The 25,452-nt window shown below is 41.8% G+C and overlaps 1 protein-coding gene across 6 annotated transcripts in view; it reads left to right on the top strand.

Annotated features, from left to right (window-relative positions):
- The first annotated feature begins 991 nt into the window (after nucleotides 1-991).
- Nucleotides 992-25,452, top strand: part of TM9SF4 (transmembrane 9 superfamily member 4) — a 58,363-nt gene continuing 33,902 nt past the window's right edge. The window contains exon 1 of one of the 6 annotated variants that reach the window (XM_036244924.1): nucleotides 992-1,237. In XM_036244924.1, coding sequence (XP_036100817.1) covers nucleotides 1,223-1,237 — 15 coding nt within the window. In that variant the 5' untranslated portion in view covers nucleotides 992-1,222. Of the gene's footprint in view, nucleotides 1,238-22,267; nucleotides 22,339-25,452 lie in introns of those variants that run through there. The other 5 variants (XM_036244928.1, XM_036244925.1, XM_036244929.1 and 2 more) reach the window with 5 other exon arrangements.

Raw genomic sequence — 25,452 nt, 5'->3', positions numbered from 1 at the left:
TCTCTCTCTCTCCCTTTCCCTCTCTAAAAATTCAATAAAATACATAGTTTTTAAAAACTCTCAAAACAAAGGTCCCAGCACACTCACTCTCCCTTGCAGGAACACACTGCACCTTTCCCTTCCTCCTCTTTTTTACCACAGGCATGCATCTTCTAAACTCTTAAGAGACCCCATGGAGACTTGCAACCAGGGAGCAATGGGCAGTGCAGCTCATCCCAGGCTAACCCCCTGACCCTGTCCCCAATGCCCCCGTTTCTCTAACTTCTTACTGAGCCAAAGCAGCCAGCCTAGGGTCATTTCCCCACCCAGTGCCTCTCCTGTTGCTTCTTCTGTCCTAGGCCCTTCCTTGTTTCATTGTCCCCAGCTCTAAAAATCGTGCTCTAAAAATCACCTTGATTCCTGTTGTGAAATCTTTCCTGCAGGAAGTCAAGAACCCACACACTACCAGGTGGCCCTAGGCAGATCCGCTCAAGGCCAGGTCCCCTTTCTGGTAAGAGGCACACACTTACCTAACTAGCCCATGATTAAGTCCACATTCAAAGTTATCTTCCTCCACCAAATATGCCGCTTTTCATTCATTCAACTACTACATGCCCGAAGGAGTATACATAAGTGTATAATGACAGCTATGTAACATTACGTCACTGAATCCTCATTATAAAACTATAATGAAGGTTTTATAATACTCCCCGATTTTACAGATGAAAATGAAGCTAAGTGAGGTTAAATAAAAAACAGGATCCTATCTTAATAATTAGTCTTTTGGAGAGGATACAGAATAGTCAAGCAAGTAATTAAGTATATAATTACAAATTATTCTCGGACTCCAGCTGCTATTGGAATCCCGGTATCCACTCCACTCACCTAAATTGAGGCCTCTGGTAACCCTGACAACGGTTTTCCGGCCAATAGTAAAGATGGTGCCCAGAGAACAAGCGCGCTGACGCACAACCCTCATTACCCACAATGCAACGGGGGAGAGGGAATAGCGGTCTCTGCCAGGAGCCAATATGGCTCCCATAGTTACACCATCCTTACTCTTCACCTAGTCAGCGACTTGACTGCTCAGACCAGGCTGCAGACCAAGAGCTAAGTCTACTTAGCCCCTCCTGACCGCAACTACAGGAGCGACTGAAGTCGGGCGGCACCTCGCGGTATTGAACTCCGTTCCCAGGGAAACACCACGTCCGCTGACGTCATCACGCCGACACGTGGATCCAAGATGGCGGCAGCGATGGTGAGTGAAGGAGACTCCGGGAGCCGGAGCTGGAGCCGGGTTCTCCGGGGGATCTTAGGTCCTTCCGGCACCCCAAGCCTGATCCGAGCCACCTCCGGAACCCCTCGTTCAGGCTTGAGGGATGTCTCTGACTGCGTTTGTCTCCTCCAAAGTTCCCCTTCTCCGGTCTTGGCCTGGCATTCAGGCTTGTCAAGGCCTGGAGTTTTGGGGGAGGCAGTGGGTCGGAGGAAAGGTCTCAGCTACCATCTCCGCCGGTTCCTATTCCTGCTTTGGTCTCCGCCTTCCTTGACCCCCTTTTTCCAGTTTTCACTTACCAAGCCTGAACCCCCGAAGAGTCCTCCCCCCCATTATTCCCGCCCTCGCTCCTCCCTCTCACATCCGACCCTGCTTTCTCCGCCTCCCCCCTCTCCTGACCAGTTGGTAGAAGCGACCTCACCTCTGACCGGCCTCCCAGCCCAAGTCGTATTTTCCAGAGCCCGGTTCTCCCCTCCACCCTCACCTGTTCTCACCGCGCACCCGTCTCGACTGCGGTTACCCCGGATTATGCCCTTATCCACCCTACCCCATCTTCCATCCCCCGACCCTTTCCTAACTATTTTACCTGTCTCCTTTCTGTCAACTCTCTGCTTCTCCTGTGGAGCTTTCACCCCATTGGTTCTCAAACTTTAGTGTGCAAAGACTTGCAGGGGGCGGGTATGGGGGGGTGTTGAAATTAGTTTCCTGAGCCCCACTCCTAAAGATTCTAATTCCTAAGGGATAGGTGATGCCCAGGAATCCGCAGTTTTATAAGCACTCCGGTGATTATAATGGGGGTGGTCTGTATTACGTTTTAAAAAACACTACACTAGCCTCGCCTTCTGCCTCCCCTTTCCATTCCGCTACAGGGGCCACACAGGTGTTAGGGATGAACGTTTATTTGGATTGAGCTCTTTAGGATGAAGCCTGTGTGTGGATAAGGGTGCAGTGTGCCTGGAAAGTGGGTCAGAACTTGTTGGCTTCTTGTACAAAATCCTGGAAGTAGATCTCAGAAGGAATAGCCTTTCTTCCAGAAGCTCAATTCACACTCTGCTTGTCAAGAGACCAGAACCAAAATTGAAGTCATTTAATCCAGAGTGGTTTTCTAGGTCATCCTTTATGTTGATTCCCTAGCTGATTATACTATCCTGGGAGTGAATGCAAAGAAAGACACAGAGAAAAGGAAGTGACGTTAGACTTTAACAAAGGAAAATGCTTGTTTAAATTCTTTGGTGTTTGTTTTCTCCAAACAGAGGTAGGTTATTGGCTGATAATGAGTTCCCCTCTTTCTGTTAACCAACTGATAATTTAACCTTTTTGTTTAATGACGAATTCCTTATTTAGAACCTCAGAGGTAAGGTAAAAGATTTCACAGCCTTGTCTGATATCTGTGCTGTCAGACTTCAGGCTGAATCATAAATGGGGAAAATCCCAAAAGTGACATGTTGAAACCCGTTTTTTTCTGGACCACATTCAGAACAGGGATGGTGTAAGAATTTAACAGGAAAAGTCACACCCTCTCTTGACATAGAAAAAAAGTTTAATGAAGTGGCATTTATAGAATTGCACTGGGAAATTCCTGCCCTGTTCAGAGGTTTTAAAGAGGTAATATGTTAGCAGTACATATTTCTGGAACACATTTATATAATCAACAAATATTTGTGTGCCTGCTCTGTGCCAAGGCCTAGGGATATAGTTGTAAATTAGAGGTTCAAGGTCCACCGTTGTGGAGCTTTTCTAGTCAGGAAAAAGAGAACAAGTAAATAAATAACATGAACATGATATAATGTCAGATAGTGTTAAGTGCTGTGACTATAGTAACTGATTTCAAGAAACTGAGGATGTAATGTACACAGTGACCCACAGAGGCCAGTATACAGGGTGCATACAAGAAACTGGATTTTGATGCAGTAGTGAAAAGGTGTGGAAGCAAATTCGTTACAGGGGAATATGTGTAAGAGGCCATAGTGGGCTCATAGATAGATTTGAATTTGGTCTATGTCAAGCACTTTATTTCATGGAAGAACAGTCCCCACACCCTCTTATATATAGGCTGTTTCACAACCATTGGGGATGTAAGTATGTGGGTCTGCTTTGGGGTTTATGGGTTTCTGAGGCAAGTCATACAGCTAAAGAGGAACTGAGCTAGTGGATTCAGTGACCGTGGGAACAGGCTGAATTTTTGGTTTGTTCTTTTGTTTTGAAAGTTAGGGTTGTGGGTACAAGTTTCAAGTGCTAGTATTTATAGGCTTTTCCCTCTCCTCCCTTTTTTTAGTGAGTGGTTCTTCTTCCTCAAGGGTTGGGCTGCCACCTCCCAGGTCTGTGTTAGCGCAGTGGGTGTTTCTTGAACCTGCAGACAAGAATTCTCTCACCATAGGAGTATGGTTGATATAAACTGAAATTCTCTCTGGTTTACCTATCTTCTTCCTGCCCTGGGTTTAGACTGCTATAAGGTTACAGGATACCAGGTTGATCTAGCTGGGTCTGAGGTGAGAGGCAGGCTCATATCTCACTCTTTATGGAAATGTTGAGCATATGGAATATGCTTTTGGGAATATTATTGTGGTAGAACTTGGGAAATGTCCATTGAGTACATTTGCAGGCATCTCAGGAGTCTAGAAATCTCTTTTTTGGGTTTTATCTTTTTTCTTATTGGTTATTATTCATATACCATAAAATTGGCTCTTTTAAAGTATAAAGTTTGGTGGTTTTTAGTATAGTCATAAAGTTGTGCAACCTGCAACTTTCACTACCATCTTCCTCCAGAACATTTTCATCATCGCAAAAAGAAACCCATTAGCAGTCACTTCCCACACTCCCCCTCCCCTGTTCACCACAACCACTAATTTACTTTCTGTCTCTATAAATTCACCTATTCTGGACATTTCATATAAATGGAATGTTACAATGTGTGGTGTTTTGTATCTGGCTTTTTTTTTTTTTTTAACATAGTGTAATGTTTTCAAAGGTAATTAATGTGGTAGCATTTTTTAGTACTTCATTTCTTTTTATGACCAAATAATTCATTGTATGGATAGACCACATTTTGTTTATCCCTTTATTCATTGTTGGGTGTTGGTATTATTTCCACTTTTTGGCCATTATGAATAACATTGTGAACATTCATGTGCAAGTTTTTGTGTTTTTAGTTTCCTTCTGTTTATACCTAGAAGTGGAATTGCTGGGTCAATTCACACTGTTTTGAGGTTACTTGGGTTTGATGCAGTCCAGTTGCAGGGGAATGGACTGAGTTACCTCCAGGTTTCTTTGATCAGATGGAAGCAGTGCTAGCCAGTCCTCCCAACACAATCAGAAGAAGCACAAGAACTGTTTTTAGTGGTGGAATCTGGATGGCAGAGTCGTAGAACAGGAAGCAGGAGGCCTAGACTCTGCTACCAATCCCACGTGTTGGAAATTGCTGTTTCTTCTGGGCCTCACGTGTGGGGTGAGGATTAGCTCACTGAGGAAGGAGCACTACAACAGGAGTCAGCAGCCTGTGCATGGTCTCAACCCTGCCACTGATCCACCGTGTGGCATGGGGCAAATCACTTTGACTTACTGGTTTGTTTCCACATATGTCCTATGAAATTAAGGTTTGTACTTGATGATTTCAGAATTCCAGGTTGAAATTTTTGTGGCTTAGAAGACTTGCATTTAAGATGACTTTTGCCAGTATACCTTTAAAATCAGATGGATTTTCCCCCCCATGATCATAGTTTCTGTGGTCTTTCCAAGCTTTTGTCTGTTGGTTGTGTTATCTGTCTGATCTCTTGAGTTACTCCACCCGCACATATTCTGCAGGAGCCACTGTGTCCTTGGAGCTGGTGCAGGCACCAGGCCTTGGTTCAAAGGTGCTTCTCTGAGAAATTCCTTTAAATGCTCTTAATCCCCTCAGGAAGTGCAGAGGAGACAGAGGTAGCATTAAGTTGCCTCTTGGTTTCTCCTTTACAGCTTGGATAAAAGTTCCCCTTTGATCTCAGCATTAAAGATGCAGGTCGCAGAATGCTGGAGAAGGTTGAGTTTTGATCTCTGGCACTGGCAGGAAGGTGGGATGGACCCAGGATGAGTAGGACCATCTGGCCACAGACAACGATAGGAGTCACCTACCTAACCCCCAAACCTGCTTTGATCTTTGAACCATTTGCTGACAATGGTATTTCCCAAATGGGGCACCGTTAGGGACACCCAAGACTTCTCAGTTCTGTCTCATGCCTCTTCATTGCTTCCTTTTCTGCCTTCCTACCATGATGTCTCACCTATGCCTAAGCACTAAACTGACAGACTTCCCAGGGTTTGAAATCCCAAGGTTTTGTATTCAGAAGGTATGCTAAATGCTACTTGCTGTTACTAGACTTAGTGGGGTGATGACATTGTAAGGCATAAAAATGTCAAATCACTGTATTGTACACTTGAAACTAATATAAACAATATAAGATTATATACCAACTATATTTAAAATAAAAAATAAATTTATAAAAAAGTCAAATCACAAGTTGGAACTGAATTCTTAAGGCTGTTTAGAAGAAAGTCTGGGTGCCCTTAACATCTTTAGGCCTCGGTTTCTACTTGAAGTAGATCAGTCACTATAAATTGGCAATGCATGGACCACATTGGCGGAGTGGGGTAGGTAGCACTTTTAATGTTAGTTGTCAATGTTTAATGATAAGAAGATTTCACAATTCTAGATTTTCATTTCTCTTGAAAATTTGGGCTCAAATTCCCCATCAGGAGCATTCCCCATGCTAGGCCCAGTTTATCATTTTCTCAATTCCCTCTTGTTTTACTCCTGAGCTGCTTCACCATTTAGGTCACTTATATGATCCCTCTAGGTGGTTGAATTTGCAGTCCCAAAATGAGATGGTCTCTATATGAAGTATTTCCTACTCTGACACTCTGATTCACAAGTTATTAAAAGTTTATGGTAATCCCCTGTGTTGCCCAACTTCGAGGGAAAACTTTCTACTCACATAGGTACATGTCAGTTGAGTAACCATATGCCCATTCATTATTTCATCTAAATCTTACAAAAGTCCATTTTTACAGGAGAGACTAAGGCTTGGTCTAAGGGCCTGGGCCAGAATTTGACACTCTGATTGAGACTTTTGGCAAACTATTTGCTTCTTTAAACCTCAGTTATCTTTTGTTTTGTTTTTTTAATCCTTTTTAAAATGATAAAATATACATCACTAAAATGACCACTTTAATATTTTATGTGTACAGTTAAGTAACATTAAGTACCTTCACATTGTTATGCAACCATCACCACCATCCAGCTTCAGAACTTTTTCATTGTTCCATATTGAATGTTTCCTTTGTTTTTTTTTTGTTTGTTTTTTTTAATTGACTGATTTTAGAGAGAGAGGAAGGGAGAGAAACATCAATTTGTTGTTTCACTAATTTATGCATTCGTTGGTTGATTCTTGTATATATGCCCTGACTGGGGATCGAACCTTCAACCTTGGTGTTTCAGGACGACACTCTAACCAACAACTGAGCTACCCGGCCAGGGAGTTTCCTTTTTTTATTTTTTAAATTTTTTTTCCCTTTATTGATTTTTAAAGAGAGAGGGAGGGAGAGGAAGATAGAAACATCGACAAGAGAGAACATTGATTGGTCATCTCCTGCATGCCCCCCACTGGGGATTTGGCCCACAACCAGGGCATGTGCCCTGCCTGGGAATCGAACCAGCAACCTCTTGGTGCATGGGTCGATGCTCAACCACTCAGCTACACCGGCCGGGAAGTTTCCTTATTTTAAAAATGAGGCTAATACTCTCCTGAAAGGGTTGTTGTGATGAAATATGAGTTGAAAGCGCCTTACATAAAGAGAAGCTCTCTTTAACTTTTCCACTCTCTAAGGCTTGATGTCTTCCAGAGGCAAACCATTTAAGTCTGTTGCTTGGACTGAGAGTTTCTTTTATAAATATTTAATGCAGAGCGGGTCGGTCAATGCATTTCTTAAGTTTTATTTCTGTACTTTCTGGCCTCAAGGTTTAGGTCTGGTTGTCTGTTGCTAGGTGAGGGTAGTTATTTGCTTTATTGGATTTCCACAGCCTGCTGCTGGTTTTTCCCTACCCTCAAGGGACATTTTTAGTCTTTTTTATGTTTCTGATCACAACTACTCTGTGTCTGTGGGCTCTGAAATAAAGGGTACATTTTCAGAGTCTCCTGTGGCTAATTTAATTGTTTTTTGTTTGTTTGTTTTGTTTTTTTCTCTGAGTTCTTTAGCTCCTTAGAGCTGCTTGGTAAGTGTTCTTTAGCTGTCATTAACCGTCCTACGTGTGTGGTTGAATTCTTAGGGGGCTTTAGGGGATTGGGTAATGGATTTCAGTTAACTGTTGGCAAACTGTGCCCCAAAGCCTTTTTCTTTGTGTTTATTTCCCTTAATCTGGGGTGTAGTTACTGAGTAATCTTAAAATGGTGACTGTATCTTTGAGAAGAAAAAAGAATCTAGTTTATTGTTAAGGAAGGTGCTGCTTTTCCAACAGGAAAGGCATGGAATAGGAACCAGAAAGGCTGTTCAGATTGACCAGATTGTATTACTAGGTGATGCTATTTATGGGAAAGGAGGCTGCAAGGCAAGAGGACTCCAGAAAAGAAAAGGTTGACCTCTGACCACAGAAAAATATGAGTGAATGAAATAATTTTCAGTTCTCAGGGGAAACTTCCTATTTTCTTTGGAAGAAGTTCATTGTTCACACTTTTCAAACTGGGTGCTTCAAATGTGGGTAGTGAGGGCTACTCTTTAGTCCTAGCAATTCTTCATTGGGCTATTTGGGAGTTTTTTTTTTTTTTTTTTTTTTTTTGCATGCGTGGCTCCCAATAATAAAATAGATAAGGAAGGCAAAACCTTGATTCTTGGGTCTCTTGAGCTTTATAACCTTTCAGGTCACTCATATCTTTGCCAGTGGTGGGTATTAGATTACAGAACAAAGGGCTTCTAGATTACCATCACCTTGTTCCTTTGCCATCTCGTGACTTGGAAACCAAGTAAAGCAAAATAGTGTTAAATGGTTAAATGAGCTAGTTCACATCTCAGGGCTTTCACTTCTTTCAGGGCTCTGAACATACAAAAGATGTTTTCAGACTAAATCTCACGTGAAAGTTCCTGTGGTGATCAATTAAAAATTAAAGGGCCCTGGCCCTGGCCGGTTTGGCTCAGCGGTTAGAGTGTCGGCCTGCGGTCCTGAGAGACCCGGGTTCGGTTCCCGCTAAGGGCGCGTACCTCGGTTGCAGTTTGTCCCCGGCCCTGGTTGGTTGTGCAGGTGGCAGCCACTCGATGTGTTCCTTTCACATCCATGTCTCTCTCTCTCTCTCTCTCTCTCTCTCTCTCTCTCTCTCTCTCTCTCTCTGTTCCTTTCTCTCCCTCCCACTCTATCTGAACAAAAAATGGAAAAATGTCCTCGGGTGAGGATAAAAAAAAAAAAAAAAAAAAATTAAAGGGCCCTGGTCTGTTTGGCTCAGCAGTTGGAGCGTTGACCCGTGGACCAAAGGGTTGAAGGTTCTGTTCCTGGTCAAGGGCATGTACCTGGATTGCAGGTTCAATCCCCGGCCCTGGTTGGGGTCTTGCAGGAGGCAACCAATCCATATGTCTCCCTCGAATCTATGTTTTGCTCTCTCACTCACTCTCTACCTCCACCTCCCTCTGTCCCTCCCTTCCTCCCACTCTATCTGAAGATAAATGGAAAAATATCCTCGGGTAAGGATTTAAAAAAAAAAAAATTAAAGGAAAATGCAGTGGAGTTTCCCAAGAGGCCAGGCACTTTTTAAAAAAAATCTTGTTGAAAGTATTACAGATCCCTCTTTTTCCCCCATTGACCCCCCTCCTCCCCACTACCACCCCCCTCCTGCCTTCCCCATACTATTGTCTGTGTCCATTGATTATGCATATATGCATCTAAGTTCTTTGGTTTATCTTCCCGCTCTTCCCGCTCTTCCCTACCTCCCTTCCCTCTGAGACTGGTCAGTTCTTTACTTCATGTCTCTGGATCTATTTTGATCATCAAAGCCACGTACTTTGCTACTCCCTAACCTCCTTACAAAAATGAACTGTGGGTCAAACATCATCTGTCAGGCAGAGGCTGCAGAGGACAAGAATCACAAAATGTTGAAATGGTATCCAGTACAGGGGTCTTAGGGCCATAAACTTCTAAGTCCTCAGTGCTTCTGGAATAGTACATCAGATTCTGCATTTTGTAGCATTTTTCCTGGGAGTAGGCTCTGTGGGCTTTATAAGATTTCAGAGGGAGTTATAACACCCTACCTGAGGTTAAGAATTACTGATCTGGTCTGGTTACCCACATACCTGGTTGCAGAATATTCTCTGCATTGTTATTCCCTTATAACTCCCATTTTTTATATATCTTCAAGAGTGCTCGCCCAAATGTTTTCCGAGGCAACCTTTTCCTTCACCTTCTTAAAATGTAAATATATTTATTTTGAATGTGGGTGGTCCATGTACGTACATGAAAAACGGTATAAAAAAGATATAAATGAGCCCTGGCCAGTTTGGCTTAGCAGAAGAGTGTCGGCCCATGGACCAATGAGTCAAGAGTTCGATTCCAGCCAAGGGCACATACCTCAGTTGCGGTTCATTCCCGGCCCTGGTTGGGGTTGTACGGGAGTCAACCAGTTGATGTGTGCCTCTCGTGTCAATGTTTCTCTCTCTCTCTCTCTCTTTCTCTCCCTCCTATTCTATCTGAAGATAAATAGAAAAATATCCTCGGGTGAGGATTTAAAAAAAAAAAAATGAAAAGAAAGTCATTCGGCTATCCCCAATTTATTTGAGGTAAATAATTTTGTGTGTGTTTTTTTTTTCTTTATTGATTTTTAGAGAGAGAGGAAAGAAGAGGGAGAGAGAAAAACATTGATGAGAGAGAACATCGATAGGCTGCCTCCTGCATACCCCCCACTGGGAATTGAACCAGCTACCTCTTGGAGCATGGGTCAACACTCAACCACTGAGCCACACTGGCTGGGCTCCAGGTAAATAGTTTTGAATTTTTATTTTTTCTCTCTCTCTTTTTTTTTATTCCTCACCCAAGGATATTTTTCTGTTTATCATTAGATAGAGTGGGATGGAGGGAGAGGGAGAGAGACAGAGAGAAACATCAATGTGATAGAGCCACATTGACTGGTTGCCTCCTGCAACACTCGACCGGGGCCAGGGACAAACTGCAACCGAGGCACGTGCCCTTGACCGGAATCGAACCCGCAACTCATTGGTCTGCGGGACACTCTAACCACTGAGCCAAACCGGCCAGGGCTAGTTTTGAATTTTTAAAAGTATTTCTTCAGCCCTGGCCAGGATGGCTCAGTTGGTTGGGCATCGTACCATGTACCACAGTGTTGCCAGGTTTGATTCCTAGTCAGGGCATGTGCCCGGATTCGAGCCTGATCCTCATTGGGGGGGATGCGGGAGGCAGCTGATAGATGTATTGTTTTCATATCAATGTTTCTCTCTCTCTCCCTCTCACTCTAAATGTCCATTAAAAAATTTTATTTTTAAATTTTTTTTATTCCTCATTCAAGGATACCCCTCTGTCTGAGTGGGAGGGAGAGGGAGAGGGAGAGACAGAGAGAAACATCAATGTGATAGAGCCACATCAACTGGTTGCCACCCACAGGACCTAACCATGGCCAGGGTTGAACCACAACTGAGGTACGTACCCTTGGCCGTAGTTGAACCCGTGACTGATTGGGCCCACACTCTTAACTTCTGAGCCAAACTGGCCAAGGCTAAAAATATATTTTTGAAAAGTATTTATCCAGCCCTGGCCAGATTGGCTTAGGGGTTGGAGTATCCCTTGGCCAGTTTGGCTCAGTGGTTGGAGTGTGGGCCCGTGGACCAGTGAGTCTCGGGTTCGATTCCAGTCGAGGACACATGCCTCGGTTGCAGTTCATCCCCAACCCTGGTTAGAGCCGTGTGGGCAGAGACCAGTTGATGTGTGTCTCTCTCAAGTGAATGTTTCTCTCTCTCTCTCTCCCCCTTCCACTCTATCTGAAGATAATAGAAAAATATCCTCTGGTGAGGATTTAAAAAAAAAAAAGTATTTATCCAGAACATTTTCATGCGTATAAAAATTTCTTTAAAAAACTTACTATGGCCCTGGCCAGTTTGGCTCAGCGGTTAGAGCGTCGGCCTGCGGTCCGGAGAGACCCGGGTTCGGTTCCCGCTAAGGGCACGTACTTCGGTTGCAGTTTGTCCCCGGCCCTGGTTGGTCGTGCGGGTGGCAGCCACTCGATGTGTCCCTTTCACGTCGATGTTTCTCTCTCTCTCTTCCTCTCTCTCCCTCCCGCTCTATCTGTACAAAAAAATGGAAAAATATCCTCGAGTGAGGATTAAAAAAAAAACAAAAAACTTACTATGAAAAAATTTCTAACACACACAAAAGTAGAAGAAATAGTGAAATGAATCCCACAACCCATCACCCAACTTTAACAATTACCATTATATTGCCAAACTTGTTTCATCTATATCTCCCTTAGCTGGTTTTTTTTTTCCTCTGAATCCCTTAGCTATTTTTTTTCCTCCTTCAGGTTTATGGAGTTATCATTTTAACACTATAAAATTACCCATTTTAAATGTATAGTACAATGATTTTTAATAAATGGGTAGACTTGTGTAACCATCGTCACAATGACAGAAAGTTTTAAAACATTTCTGTCATCACCCTGACAAGTTCCCTTACAGTCAAAGGATTGACACTTGGAGTCATTCCCTGCTCCCATAACCAGCCAACCACTGATCTACTTTCTGTCTCTATAGATTTGCCTTTTCTAGACATTCCATGTAAGTGGAATTGTACAATATGTAGACTTTGCATCTGGCTTTTACTTGACATAATGTTTTTGAGGGTCATCGTGTTGTAACATGAGTTGGTAGCGTACTCCTTTTTATTGCTGAATAGTATTCCATTCCACAACTACACTACATTTTGTTTAGCTATTCACCAATTGATGGTCAGATTGTTCCCATTTTGGACTATTATTATCAAAGCTGTTAGGAACATGTACAAGTCTTTTTCTTGTTTTTTCATTTTACTGAACTTATTGGGGAGACACTAGTTGAGACAATTATACAGGTTTCCAGTGCACAGTTCTACAACAATTGTATTTTTTAAAATTTATCTTTATTGTTGAATGTATTATAGGTGTCCCTCTCTTCTCCCCCCTTGACCCTCTCCTCCCCAACCCCAACCCTCTCCTGCTTTCCCCACACTATTGTCTGTGTCTATTGGTTATGAATATATGAATCTGAGTTCTTTGGTTTCTCTCTTCCCACTCACCTTCCCCCTTCCCTTTGAGGTTCATCAGTCTAACAACCAATTTGTACTTCCTAATCCCTTCATCTTTTTCACTAACCTCTCCTCTCACTTGACAGGCAAAAAATAGTTCTCTGTATCTATGAGTCTGTGTTCTGTTCTGCTTGCTCATTTTGTTTGTAGATTCAATTTTTGTTTGTTTGTTTTTTTATCCTCATCCGAGGACATTTTTGCATTTATCTTCAGATAGAGCAGAAGGGAGAGAGGGAGAAAGAGAGAGAGAGAAACATCGATGTAAGAGAGACACATCGAGTGGTTGCCAACCACAGGACCCCAACCGGGGCCTGGGACAAACTGCAACCAAGGTACATGCCCTTAGCGGTAACCGAACCCGGGACTCTCCGGTACATGGGCCAACGCTCTAACCGCTGAGCTAAACTCGCCAGGGCTGTAGATTCAGTTGTTGATAGATATGTATTTACTGCCATTTTATTGTTCGTATTTTTTTGTCTTCTTCTAAAAGACCTGTCAACATTTTATATAATACTGATTTGGTGGTGATGAACTCCTTTAGTTTTTCCTTGTCTGGGAAATTTTATATGGCCATCGATTCTAAGTGATAGCTTTCTTTTCATCACTTTAAATATTTCTTGCCACTCCCTTCTGGCCTGCAAAGTTTCTTTTAAGAAATTGGCTGACAGCCTTCTGGGAGCTCCAGTGTAGGTAACTAACTGCTTTTCTCTTGCTTTTAAGATTCTTTCTCTGTCTTTAACCTTTTGCATTTTGATGATGATGTGTCTTGGTGTGGACCTCTTTGGGTTCATCTTGCTTGGAACTCTCTATGCTTCCTGGACTTGTCTGTTTCCTTCACCAAGTTAGGGAAGTTTTCTTTTTTTTAAAAATTATTTTTTTCTTTATTGATTTCAGAGAGAGGAAGGGAGAGGGCGATAGAAACATCAATGAGAGAGAACATCGATTGGCTGCCTCCTGCATGCGCCCCAACTGGAGATCAGGCCCACAACCTGGGCATGTGTCCTGACTGGGAGTCGAACCGGTGACCTCTTGGTGCATGGGTCGACGCTCAACCATTGAGCCACACCAGCTGGGCTCAAATAGGTTTTCAGTTCTTGCCTTCTCCTCTTTCTGGCACTCCCATGGTGCAAATGTTGGTATGCTTGAAGTTGTCCCACAGACTCCTTATACTCATTTTTTTGGATTCTTTTTTCCTTTTGCTGTTCTGATTGGGTGTTTTTTGCTTCCTTGTATTCCAAATCGATGGTTTGCTTCTTGACTTCATCTACTCTACTATTGATTTCCTGTAAATTATTCTTTATTTCAGATAGTGCATCCTTCATTTCTGACTGGTCATTTATTGTGCTCTTGAGGTCCTCACTAAGTTCATTGAGCGTCCTTGTAAGCAGTGTTTTGAACTCTGCATCTGTTAGATTGCTTATCTCCATTTAATTTAGTTCTTTTCCAGGAGTTTTGTTCTATTCTTTCATTTGGGACATGTTTCATTGTCTCCTCATTTTGGCTGCCTTCATGTGTTTGTTTCTATGTATTAGGTAGAGTTGCTATGTCTCCTAGGCTTCCTAGGGTGGCCTGTTGTAGTAGCTGTCCTATAGGGTCCAGTGGCACAGGCTCCCTGATCACCCAGCTGGGCCCTCAAGGTGCACCCCTCGTGTGGACTTTACACTCTTCTATTGTAATTGAATTTTGATTGCTGTTGGCACGTCAATGGGAGGGTTTTACTCAGGCCGATCAGCTGCAAGGACTGGCGGTGCCCACTGATCACCGACCTCTGACTACCTTGAATGATCAGCTATGCTCTGGTACTCACTGAGTCCCTTCCTTGAGTGTATCACTTGTGGAGGTGGTTGGGTGGTAGTGCTTCGATGTGGTCTGAAGCTGTCTGCTGGGTGTGCTGGTTCTGGGGCAAGGTCAGCCTCTGCCTGTGTTCTACCTGGGGCCACCAGGCATAAGATACAAAGTGATCTGCCGATGGCTGCTGCTTGTGCTGGGCTTGGAGGTGCCCAAGCAAAGCCAAGCTGTGAACCAAGGCTGGCTGCATCTAGTGCCAGGCCTAGGGCCACTTAGTGAGAAGTATGGGGGTCTCTGTGGCCAGATATTGCTTGTTTGAGAGAATCTAGGACAATCTGAAGCGGGATCCAAAACAGGCCAATTCTATGGTAAAGCCACTGGAGACAGCTTGGGTGGGCCTGAAAATTGAGTGGGTCAGGGCCTCAGGGAATCTCCACAGGGGGGCAAACAGTATGAACCAGGTTGCTGGAGTCCTCGATATGGTGGCCCTCTGCCTGCCCTGTGGGGGAAGGTTCACCAAAGGAACAAAGGCTTCCACCAGCATGTCTGTCCATCCAGGATAAAGCTGCCTCTCCAGCTCTCACTCCAATGCCAAACAATTCAGTTCTTCCTCATATGTCTCTGTTGCCTTTCAAGCTGCCTCCCCCACGCTGGAGCCTGGAAAGTACAAGTCCGAGTAAATCTGTGTGCAGGCCCTTTAAGAGGAGCTGCCTGGGTCTCCAGAAGCCTCAGCCTCCCTCAGCTTGAGTTCCTGCTGGTTTTTACAGCCAGAAGTGATAGGGAATTCTCTTTCTGGCACTGGAACCCTGAGCTGGGTACCTCGTGTGGGACAGGGACCCCTTGCTCCTCAGGGAGGACCTTCACAGCCCATGTGTCCTGTCTGCACCTCTGCCCCTCCTATCAGTTTGGATGTGGTTTCTTTAATTTTGTAGTTGTAGGACTTGATTTCAGGTGATTCTGAAGGATGTTTTTTCTGTAGTTTAATTGTAATTTTGATGTGGTTGTGGGAGGAGGCAAGTACTGCATTTACCTACGCCACCATATTGACTGGAAGTCGGTAATACAATTTTTAAGAATTTCTTTTTTTTTATTCTCACTTAGGATATGCTTTTTTTTTTTTTTTTTTTTTAAATCCTCACCCGAGGACATTTTTGCATTTATCTCCAGATAGCGTGTGAGGGAGAGAGAGAAAGAAACATAGACGCGAGAAAGAGACACATCAAGTAGTTGCCACCCCCACAACCCCTACTGGGGCTGGGGATGAACTGCAACCGAGGTACATGCCCTTAGTGGGAACTGAACCTGGGACTCTCTGGTCCACAGGCCAACACTCTAACTGTGGTGCCAAACCAGACAGGGCAGGATATGCTTTTTATTGATTTTTTAGAGAGCAAGGAAGGGAGAGAGAGAGAAACATCAATGTGAGAGAGAAATAGTGATTGACGCTCCAACCAATCAAGCCACCCAGCCAGGGCTCATGTACAAGTCTTTGTATGGACATATATATTTTTTTCTGTTGGGTAAGTAAATGCCTAATCTAAGATTGGAATTACTGGATAGTGTGGTAAGTTTATGTCTTAACTTTTTAAAGATGCCACCAGACTTTCCAAAGTGGCTATATCATTTTACATTCCCACCAATATGGGAGGGTTTCAGTTTTTCCACGTCTTCATCCACACTTATTATTGTCTGTGTTCTTGAGGTTAGCCGTTCTAGTGGGTGTGTGATGATACCTCATTGTGGTTTTGGTTTGCATTTCCCTTGTGACAAATGATTCTGAATATTTTCTCATTTGCTTATTAGCCATTCCTATATCTTAGGTGAAGTATCTGTACAAATCTTTTGCCCATTTTAAAATTGGATTGATTGTCTTATTATTATTAAGTTGTAAGAGTTTTTTTTATATAGTCTGGTTACAAGTTGCCTATCAGATATATGACTTACAAAGGTTATTCTCCTGTTCTGTGGCCTGTTTTCATTTTCTGAATATCTTTTGAAGTGTAAAGTTTTAAATTTTGATGAAATCCAGTTATCAGTTTTCAAAATGTAGATTGTGCTTTTGGTAGTGTATCTAAAATATCTTTACCTAACCCAAGATTTTCTCTTAGCTTTTCTTCTAGAAATTTTATAGTTTTAGCTTTTCTATATAGGTCTATGATCCATTTTGAGTTCATTTTTTTGTATGATGTGAAGTTCCTTTTGCATATGGCTACCAGTTGTCCAAGCACCATTTTTTTAGAAGACTATCCCTTCCTTATTGAATTGCCTTGGCAACTTTGTTGAAGGTCAGTTTACTTTAAATGTAAAGATTTATTTCTGAACTTTTAAATCTGTTCCCTTGATCTTTATGCTTATCCTTATCACACTGTCTTGATTACTGTGGCTTTTATAATAAGCTTGGAAATCTTCCAACTTTGTTCTTTTTAAAAATTGTTTTGGATGTTCTGGGTCCTTTGAATTTACATATAAATTTTATTTTATTTTATTTATTTATTTTATCCTCACTTGAGAACATTTTTTTTGCATTTATCTTCAGATAGAGTGGGAGAGAGAGAGGGAGGAAGAGAGAGAGAGAAACGTCAGTTTGAGAGAGACACGTCAACTGGTTGTCACCCACACGACCCCAACCAGGGCCAGGGACAAACTGCAACCGAGATACGTGCCCTTAGTGGAAACTGAACTTGGGTCTCTCTGGTCTGCGGGCCAACGCTCTAACCACTGAGCCAAACTGGCCAGGGCTACATATAAATTTTAGAGTCAGCTTGTCAGTTTCTACAAAAAAGCCTACTGGGATTTTGACAGGAATTGCATTGAAGCTATAGATCAGTTTGGGGAGAATTGCCATTCTAACAATACTGAGCATTCCAATTGGAATGTTTTTCCAATTTAGATCTTCTTTCATTTCTCTTAGGAATGTTTTGTAATTTTCAGTGTAAAAGTCCTTTTAAAATTTTTATTCCCAAATATTTTTATTCTTTTTGAAACTGTTATAAATGGAACTTTTTTGTTTTGTTTTTTAAATCCTCACCGGAGGATATTTTTTCTTTTATCTTTAGATAGAGTGGGAGGGACATTGATGTGAAAGAGACGCATCAACTGGTTGCCTCCCACATGACCCTGACCCCAGCCCAACCAGGGCCAAGGACAAACCATAACTGAGGTACTTGCCCTTGACCAGAACCCTTGATTCATTAGTCTGTGGGCCCATGCTCTAATCGCTGAGCCAAACCGGCCAGGGCCGGAACTATTTTCTTAATTTTATTTTTATATTGTTTGTTATTAGTATGTAGAAATACATTAATTTTTTTAAATGTTTTAAATTGATTTTGTAGAGAGGGGTAAGGGAGAGAGAGATAGAAACATCAATGTGAGAGAGAAACATCAATCTGCTGCCTCCTGTACACACTCCACTGGAGATCGAGCCCACAACCCGGACATGTGCTCTGACCAGGAATCTAACCAGCAGCCTCTTGGTGCATGGGTTGATGTTCAACCATTGAGCTACACTGGTCAGGCCATTAATTTTTATATATTATTCTTGTAGTATGACCTTGCTCAACTTGTTGTTAGTTCTAGTAGTGTCCTTAGGCTTTTCTAGATGCAAAATGTGTGATCTGCAAATAAAAGCACTTTTACTTCTTTTTAATCTGGATGCCTTTAATTAATTATTTGCTTTAGTGCGCGTAAGTTTCTGTTGACTAGAAATGGTTTGTTCCTCATCTTAGGGGGAAGCATTTAGTCTTTCACCATCAAGTGTGATGTTGGCTGTTAGTTTTTCATAGATGCCCTTTTTCTGATTGAGGAAGTGCCTTTCTATTCCTTCGTTGAGAGTTTTTAATCATAAATGTGTGTTGGATTTTGTCAAGTGCTTTTTCTGTATTGATTGTGATAATTATGTGGTTTTGTCCTTTTTTCTATTTATATGGTATATTACATTAATGGATTAAGTCAGGCTTGCATTACTGGGATAAATCCCATTTGGTCCCTTTTTATATGTTGCTGGATTTCATTTGGTAATATTTTGTTAAGGATTTTTTAAAATCTGTGTTCATGAACAATATTTGTAGTTTCCTTTTCTGGCTTTGGTGCATGCTTTTTAAAAAATTATTTAGACAAATGAGATAATACTCTACATATACTGCTGTGCATTTTTTTTTTTCTACTTAATAACTATTTTGGCAGTCCTTTACGAATAGTTTTACATCCCTTCTTTTTTGTGTTTGATCCATTTAAAAAGTTTTTAAAACTGCCTATTTATATTCTTTTGAGTTATTTGTCCTTCACTGATTTGTGAGAGCTAGTGGTATAGTGAAGAAATTAGTCCTTTGTCAGGTGTGTGGTAAATATTTTTATCCAAATTGTCTTTTTCTTTCTCTGTGGTGTTTATATTTTTTTCATTTTCTTCCTTCCTGTGTATCTTTCTTACTTTATAGCTTCTGGATTTTGTTTCATTCTTAGAAAATTTTCCATGTCAAGATTGTTTAAAATTATGTCTAGCCCGGCCGGTTTTGCTCAGTGGTTAGAGCATTGGCCTACAGACCAAAGAGTCGCTGGTTTGATTCCAGTCAAGGGCATGTACCTTGGGTGCCAAACAATGTGTTTCTCTCTCTCTCTCCCTCCCTTCCTCTTTCCCTCTCTCCCTCTCCCCCCTCCCCTTTCTTCCACTCTGTCTGAAAATGAAAAATATCCTCTGGTGACGATTTAAAAAAAAAAAAAAGTATGTGTATATTTTCTTTCATACTTTGAAATACTTCTATTTCAATATTTACATTTAAGTCTTGTCTATCTTTTCCAGTACCAAACAATTTGGATAGCACCGTGCTGTATTTCTAATATTTAGAACTAGTCTGCTTTTGTTGTTCTTTTCAAAATAATCCTGAAGTAAAGGATAAATACCAAACTGACTACAGTGGTTTGTTTATTAGTAGAAAAGCATTGAATTGGGGGAGGGACAAGGTAAACAAAGAATCAGAGGAGACAAGAATTAAAGAGGAAGAGTAAAAAGAGACAAAAAGCAATTAATCTGTGACAGCACAGTTTTTCTTTGGATACCTCTGATCATGACCTCAGATTGTCCCAGTGTCTCTCCCATAGCTCTCACTATTGATAAACCTCTGATCGCTCTGCTATGCCAGCTTTGGGGCAGCTGGACTTTCTTCATTGCAGATAACCTGTTATGTGACCACAGGTATGCCACTTCCTCTTTCTGGACTCCTGGATTACTTGTCCCCCGAGGTTCCTCAAAAAATGTCTTTATCAAACTTACTCTGGGTGGAATTTTGCCCTTATTTTGTTCTACTTTTCGGTTGATTGAGTTGATATAATATCCCATATCTCCAAGGGAAGTATGAGTTTCTTGAGTTTCAAGTGTGGTTATAAAGGCTTCTGGTTCACCTTCTTCACTAGGGTAGGGATATCATTTTTAACCTCCTTCCATGGTCACCTGCTTCTGTGTCATTCACTCATAGTGATGGCCTTTTCCTTAGCTGTATTGCTGTCTTGTTTGAAGGTTCCTTAGATTGAGTCTTTATCTCTCTCTTTTCAGTGTACTCATTGGTCCTGCTTTCCTTTGCAACCAGGCCACTCTGCCTTATCAAGCACCTGCTATAGATCAAGTGCTCTATGTACTTTATTTAATCCTTACTACCATCACTATTCCACCACCCTGCCATGAGTTTAGTATTATATTCCTATTTTACAAGTAAACCCAAAGCTCAGAGTTTAAAATAGCAATCTTGTCCAAAGTCACACAGCTAGGAAATGGTGGGTCTAGGTTTTTTAATTCATGTATGTGTGGTCCCCAAAGCCTGTGCTTTTTCTGCTGCACAAGTGGTTCTCAGAGTGTGATCCCAAGCCCAGACATATTAGTATCTCCTGGAAATTAGCTAGAAATGCACATTTTCAGGCCCTGTTACAGACCTACTAAAGAAGAGACTGTGGGGATTGGACACAGATAATCTGTTTTAATAAGTCCTCGTGGTGCTTTTCTTTTTTTTTTTTTTTTTTTTTTATCCTCACCCGAGGATATTTTTCCATTTTTTTGTACAGATAGAGTGGGAGGGGGAGAGAGGAAGGAGAGAGAGAGAGAAACGTCGATGTGAAGGGACACATCGAGTGGCTGCCACCCGCACGACCAACCAGGGCCGGGGACAAACTGCAACCGAAGTACGTGCCCTTAGCGGGAACCGAACCCGGGTCTCTCCAGACCGCAGGCCGATGCTCTAACCGCTGAGCCAAACTGGCCAGGGCCGTGGTGCTTTTCTTGTATGCTCAAATTTCAGAGCCTCTGCCTACCGTTCTGCTTCCCCACCTGGCTCCTGTTTCTCTTTACTTCTGACCAAGAATTAATAAGTGATTTCATTTATACTTATTACTATGTCTCTGGGTCAGAAATGTGCTACATACCCCCTCTCCCGCACACGTGCACGTGCACACACATGCACACACACGGTGGCCAGAGTAATCTTTTTTTTTTTTTTGCATTTATCTTCAAATAGAGCAGGAAGGAGAGAGGGAGGAAGAGAGAGAGAAACATCGATGTGAGAGAGACCCATCGAGTGGTTGCCACCCATACTACCCTAACCAGGGCCAGGGACAAACTGCAACTGAGGTACATGCCCCCAGTGGGAACTGAACCGGGGCCCCTCTGGTCCATGGGCCAACGCTGTATCCGCTGAGCCAAACCGGCCAGGGCCAGAGTAATCTTTTAAACTGCAAATATGAGGAGGGTGTCAATGGGGGGAAAAGGGAAAACATCTGTAACAAAAACAAAATAAAATAAAAAATTAAATAAACTGCAAATATGATTTATCCCTTTCATACCTAAAGTTCTTCAGTATCTCCCCACTGCACTAAGAACAAAGCCCACCCTTTTGTGGATGTGTCCCTCACCTGTTTTCCAGCCTCCTGTCTACACAGACTATTCCTGCTATTCAAAGGGTGGTCCGTGAACTAGAAGTATCATCATCATCTGGGAGCTTGTTAGAAATGCACAATCTCAGGACCCATCCCAGACCTGCTAAATCAATTTGCTTTTTAATAAGGTCTCTAGGTGATCTATGTGTACATTAAAGTTTGAGAAGCACCAGCCTACACTTCACCTGCCAAAACTATGGTTCCCCCAGGCCTTTGTGCTTTGGTTTTGCTCTTTCTGGAACATTTCTCTTTCCTCTTTTTTCCCTTAGGCCTTAAAGTAGACTTGGGTTCTTAGATCTGCACCTCTCCCCACCAAAACTGGGTATGTTGCTACTCTGTATACTCCCCAACACACTGTCTTTAGCCTCTTAATCTCCCATAGCATCTGGAACCTAGTCTTGTGATTGGCCTGTCTGTCCCCCAAATGGCTGAAAACTAGTGGGCATGCATTACTGAGCTCCTACTTTATGTCAGATACTGTGGGCCAGCCCACAGTATCTGACATATAGTAGGAACTCAGTAAAGAGTGAACTAATTTCTGTACTGGTTAGAGCATGGACTTTGGGATCATACTGCCTGGGTTCAAGTCCTGACTCAGCCAGTGTTATGTGGCCTCTCTGAGCCTCAGTTTTCTCATCTGTGAAATGAGAATAATGTGTCTCTACCTCACAGGATTGTTGTAAAAATTAATTGGGCATGAAAAGAACCTAGAACTGTGCTAGCGATCAGCATTCAGTAAATAATGACTGCAGATGTTATCGATATCATCATTGCATGCACATCATCTTTTAATGCAATTCACCTGCCTTAAAAAGCATATCTATTTCTCTGCATTCTGACCTTGGGCAGGTTATTTAATCTTTGGGTCTCAAGGTAACTAGCAATCATCTGAAATTATCACAAAAATCCCCAGGTAGTTGTAGTTGTGAGGAAGGCACAAATCAGTGTTTGTAAAGTGCTTAGCACAAAGCAGGGACTCAGTAAATGAAGGGGAAGGGACTGTGTCTGCCACAGTGCCTTGTACTTACTTTGTAGGTGCTCAGTGACTGTGGCTTCCTGTTGCTTTTAAGTGTTGTTTTCCACCAGGGTGAGTATTATTCTCGTCGTTGTGTCCTTTTTGTTTTTTGTGTGTGTGCTTGCCCATTGCTTTGAGACTTTGGAACAAAAGTGTGTTGATATCTTTGAGGATTTGCTTTTTATTCCTCTGCAACCTGAGCTCTCAGGGAGCCCCTGAGTTCTCAAGGGAGGTGTCTGACTGCTAAGATTGGAGAATTCTGGTTTCAAAAGAAAGTAGAACTGTGGTGACTTCTTAGATTTAATTGGCTTGATAACCCAGGAGATTGTAATCCTCAGCCCTGGCTTCAAATCACATAACAGATAAGGTTTAAGAAAAAGAAAAAAACAAAACAAAACCATTCTGGTATCTGGCTTCCTAGGAGGAGAAATTCAGAACACATATATTTTTGATTAGCAAGAAATAATAATGTTAATATTATTAACCAATGTCACCCCAGTAAATAAATAAAAAGAAATAATAATGTTAACTGTGTACTTTTCATATATGATCTTTATTGTATTAAATTACTTTTATACATGTTTTGTTGAGAACTTGAATCATGAATGAATGTTGACTTTGTCAGATGCTTTTTCTGTATCTGTTGAAATGATCGTGTAGGGGTTTTTTCTCCTATTTAATGTGGTGTATCACTCTTACTGATTGATTTGCATATGTTGAAGTATTCTTGCATCCCAGGGATAAAGCCCACTTGATCTTGGTATACGATCCTTTTAATGTGCTGCTAAATTTGGTTTGTTATTATTTTATTGAGGATTTTTCTCTCTGTTTTCATAATTGACCTGTTTTTTTCTAATGCTGCCTTTGTCTGGTTTTGGTATCAGGATGATGCTGGCCTAATAAAATGAGTTTGGAAGTATTCTCTATTCTATTTTGGGGGGAAGAATTTAAAGATTGGTATTCTTTGAATGTTTGTTAGCCTTCACCTATGAAGCCATCTGAAGCCTTTTCTTTGTTGGGAGGATTTTTATTACTGACTCCATCTCTTTCTTTTTATCCTCACACGAGGACATTTTTCCATTTTTTGTTCCGATAGAGTGGGAGAGAGAGAGAGAGAAACATTGACGTGAAAGGGACACATCGAGTGGCTGCCACCCGCACAACCAACCAGGGCCAGGGATAAACTGCAACTGAGGTACGCGCCCTTAGCGGGAACCGAACCCGGGTCTCTCTGGACCGCAGGCCGACGCTCTAACCGCTGAGCCAAACCAGCCAGGACCATCTCCTTATTTTTTTTATTGGTCTGTTTAAGCTTTCCATTCCTTTTTTATTCAGTTTTGGTAGGTTGTATGTTTCTAGGAATTTATTCATTTCTTCTGGGTTATTCATTTTTGACATTTAAAAAATTTTTTTTTTTCCTTTATTAATTTTAGTGAGAGAGGAAGTGAGAGGGAGAGCTAGAAACATCGATGAGAGAGAACATCGATTGGCTGCTGCCTTCTGTATGCCCCCCACTGGGGATCGGGCCCACAACCTGGGCACGTGTCCTGACCAGGGATCGAACCCGCGACCCTTCAGTCCTCAGGCCAGTGCTCTAATCTCTGAGCCAAACCGGCCAGGGTGAAAGTTATTTTTTGAAAGCTGATTCACCCATGATTATGTCAAATGTTAACATGAGGAAACTGTGTAAAGAGTATATGGCAACTGTCGTGTAAGTTTAAATTTATTTAAAAAATTTTAAAAACCCACAAAAAACGATGGGGGTCAGGGTCGGGAATATTGCCTATACAGAATTCTGCCTCATTATGCAATTTTCTACCTTCTAGTCTTATCATTTCTTTGAAAGATTTTTCTACTTTCATTCCTAATTCAGCTGACCTAATTACCAAATACAATAGGGCTCTTTTAGCCATTTTTTACTCTTGTTATTGGGGTCAAACTGTTATTTACTCTTGTTATTGGGGTCAAACTGTTATTTCATATTTCAAGATGAACATTAGCTGGCAAATACTTATAAATGTTCACAACTAATCAGGGGAAAACATGCTGTGACTATATTGGGGTTTTTTTGTTTTGTTTTGTTTTGTTTTGTTTTTTGACCCAAATTAGATCAGGGCCTTTTTATTAATTGACTACAGATAGTGTCCAGTCATTCTGAACATCAACTATTTTTTTTTTTTTATCTTTATTGTTGAATGTATTACAGATGTTCCTCATTTTTCCCCCATTGACCCCCTCCTCGCCACCCCACCCCCCTCCTGCCTTTTCCCACACTGTTGTCTGTGTTCATTGGTTGTGCATATAAGTTCTTTGGTTTATTTCTTCCCATCCCCAACCCCCTTCTCTTTGAGGTTTGTCAGTCTAGCAACCAATTTGTTCTTCTTAATCTCTTCACCTTTTTCACCCATTCTCCCAAACCCCCTCCCATCTGGCAACCAACAAAATGTTCTCTGTATCTATGAGAATGTTTCTGTTCTGCCTGTTCATTTTGTTTGTAGATTCTATTGCCGATAGATATGTATTCATTGCCATTTTATTTGTTCATATATTTTATCTTTTCCTTCAAAAAAACCCTTCAACATTTCATATAATAACGGTTTGGTGGTGATGAACTCCTTTAACTTTTTCTTGTATGGGAAACTATATGGCCATCAATTCTAAATGACAGCTTTGCAGGATAGAGTAATCTTGGTTGTAGGTTCTTGCTTTTCATCACTCTGAATATTTCTTGCCACTCCCTTCTGGCCTGCAAAGTTTCTTTTGAAAAATCAGCTGACAGTCTTATGACAACTCCCTTGTAGGTAACTAACTGCTTTTCTCTTGCTGCTTTTAAGATTCTCTCTTCGTCTTGAACCTTTTGCATTTTGATGATGATGTGTCTTGGTGTGGGCCTCTTGGGGTTCATGTTGTTTGGGACTCTCTGTGCTTCCTGGACTTGTATGTCTGTTTCCTTCAGCAAGTTAGGGAAGTTTTCTGCCATTATTGTTTCCAATAGGTTTTCTATTTCTTGTTCTCTCTCTTCTCCTTCTGGCACCAGCAAGATGCGAATGTTGGCACGCTTGAAGTTGTCCCAGAGGCTCCTTACACTATCCTCATTTTTTTGGATTTTTTTTCTTTTTCTGATTGGGTGTTTTTAGCTTCCTTGTATTTCAAATCGATGGTTTGCTTCTTGGCTTTACCTACTCT

This window comes from Molossus molossus, unplaced genomic scaffold (genome assembly GCF_014108415.1).
Source record: "Molossus molossus isolate mMolMol1 unplaced genomic scaffold, mMolMol1.p scaffold_m16_p_6, whole genome shotgun sequence".
NCBI classification, from domain to species: domain Eukaryota; kingdom Metazoa; phylum Chordata; class Mammalia; order Chiroptera; family Molossidae; genus Molossus; species Molossus molossus.
This window is presented reverse-complemented; position numbering and strand designations above follow the sequence as displayed.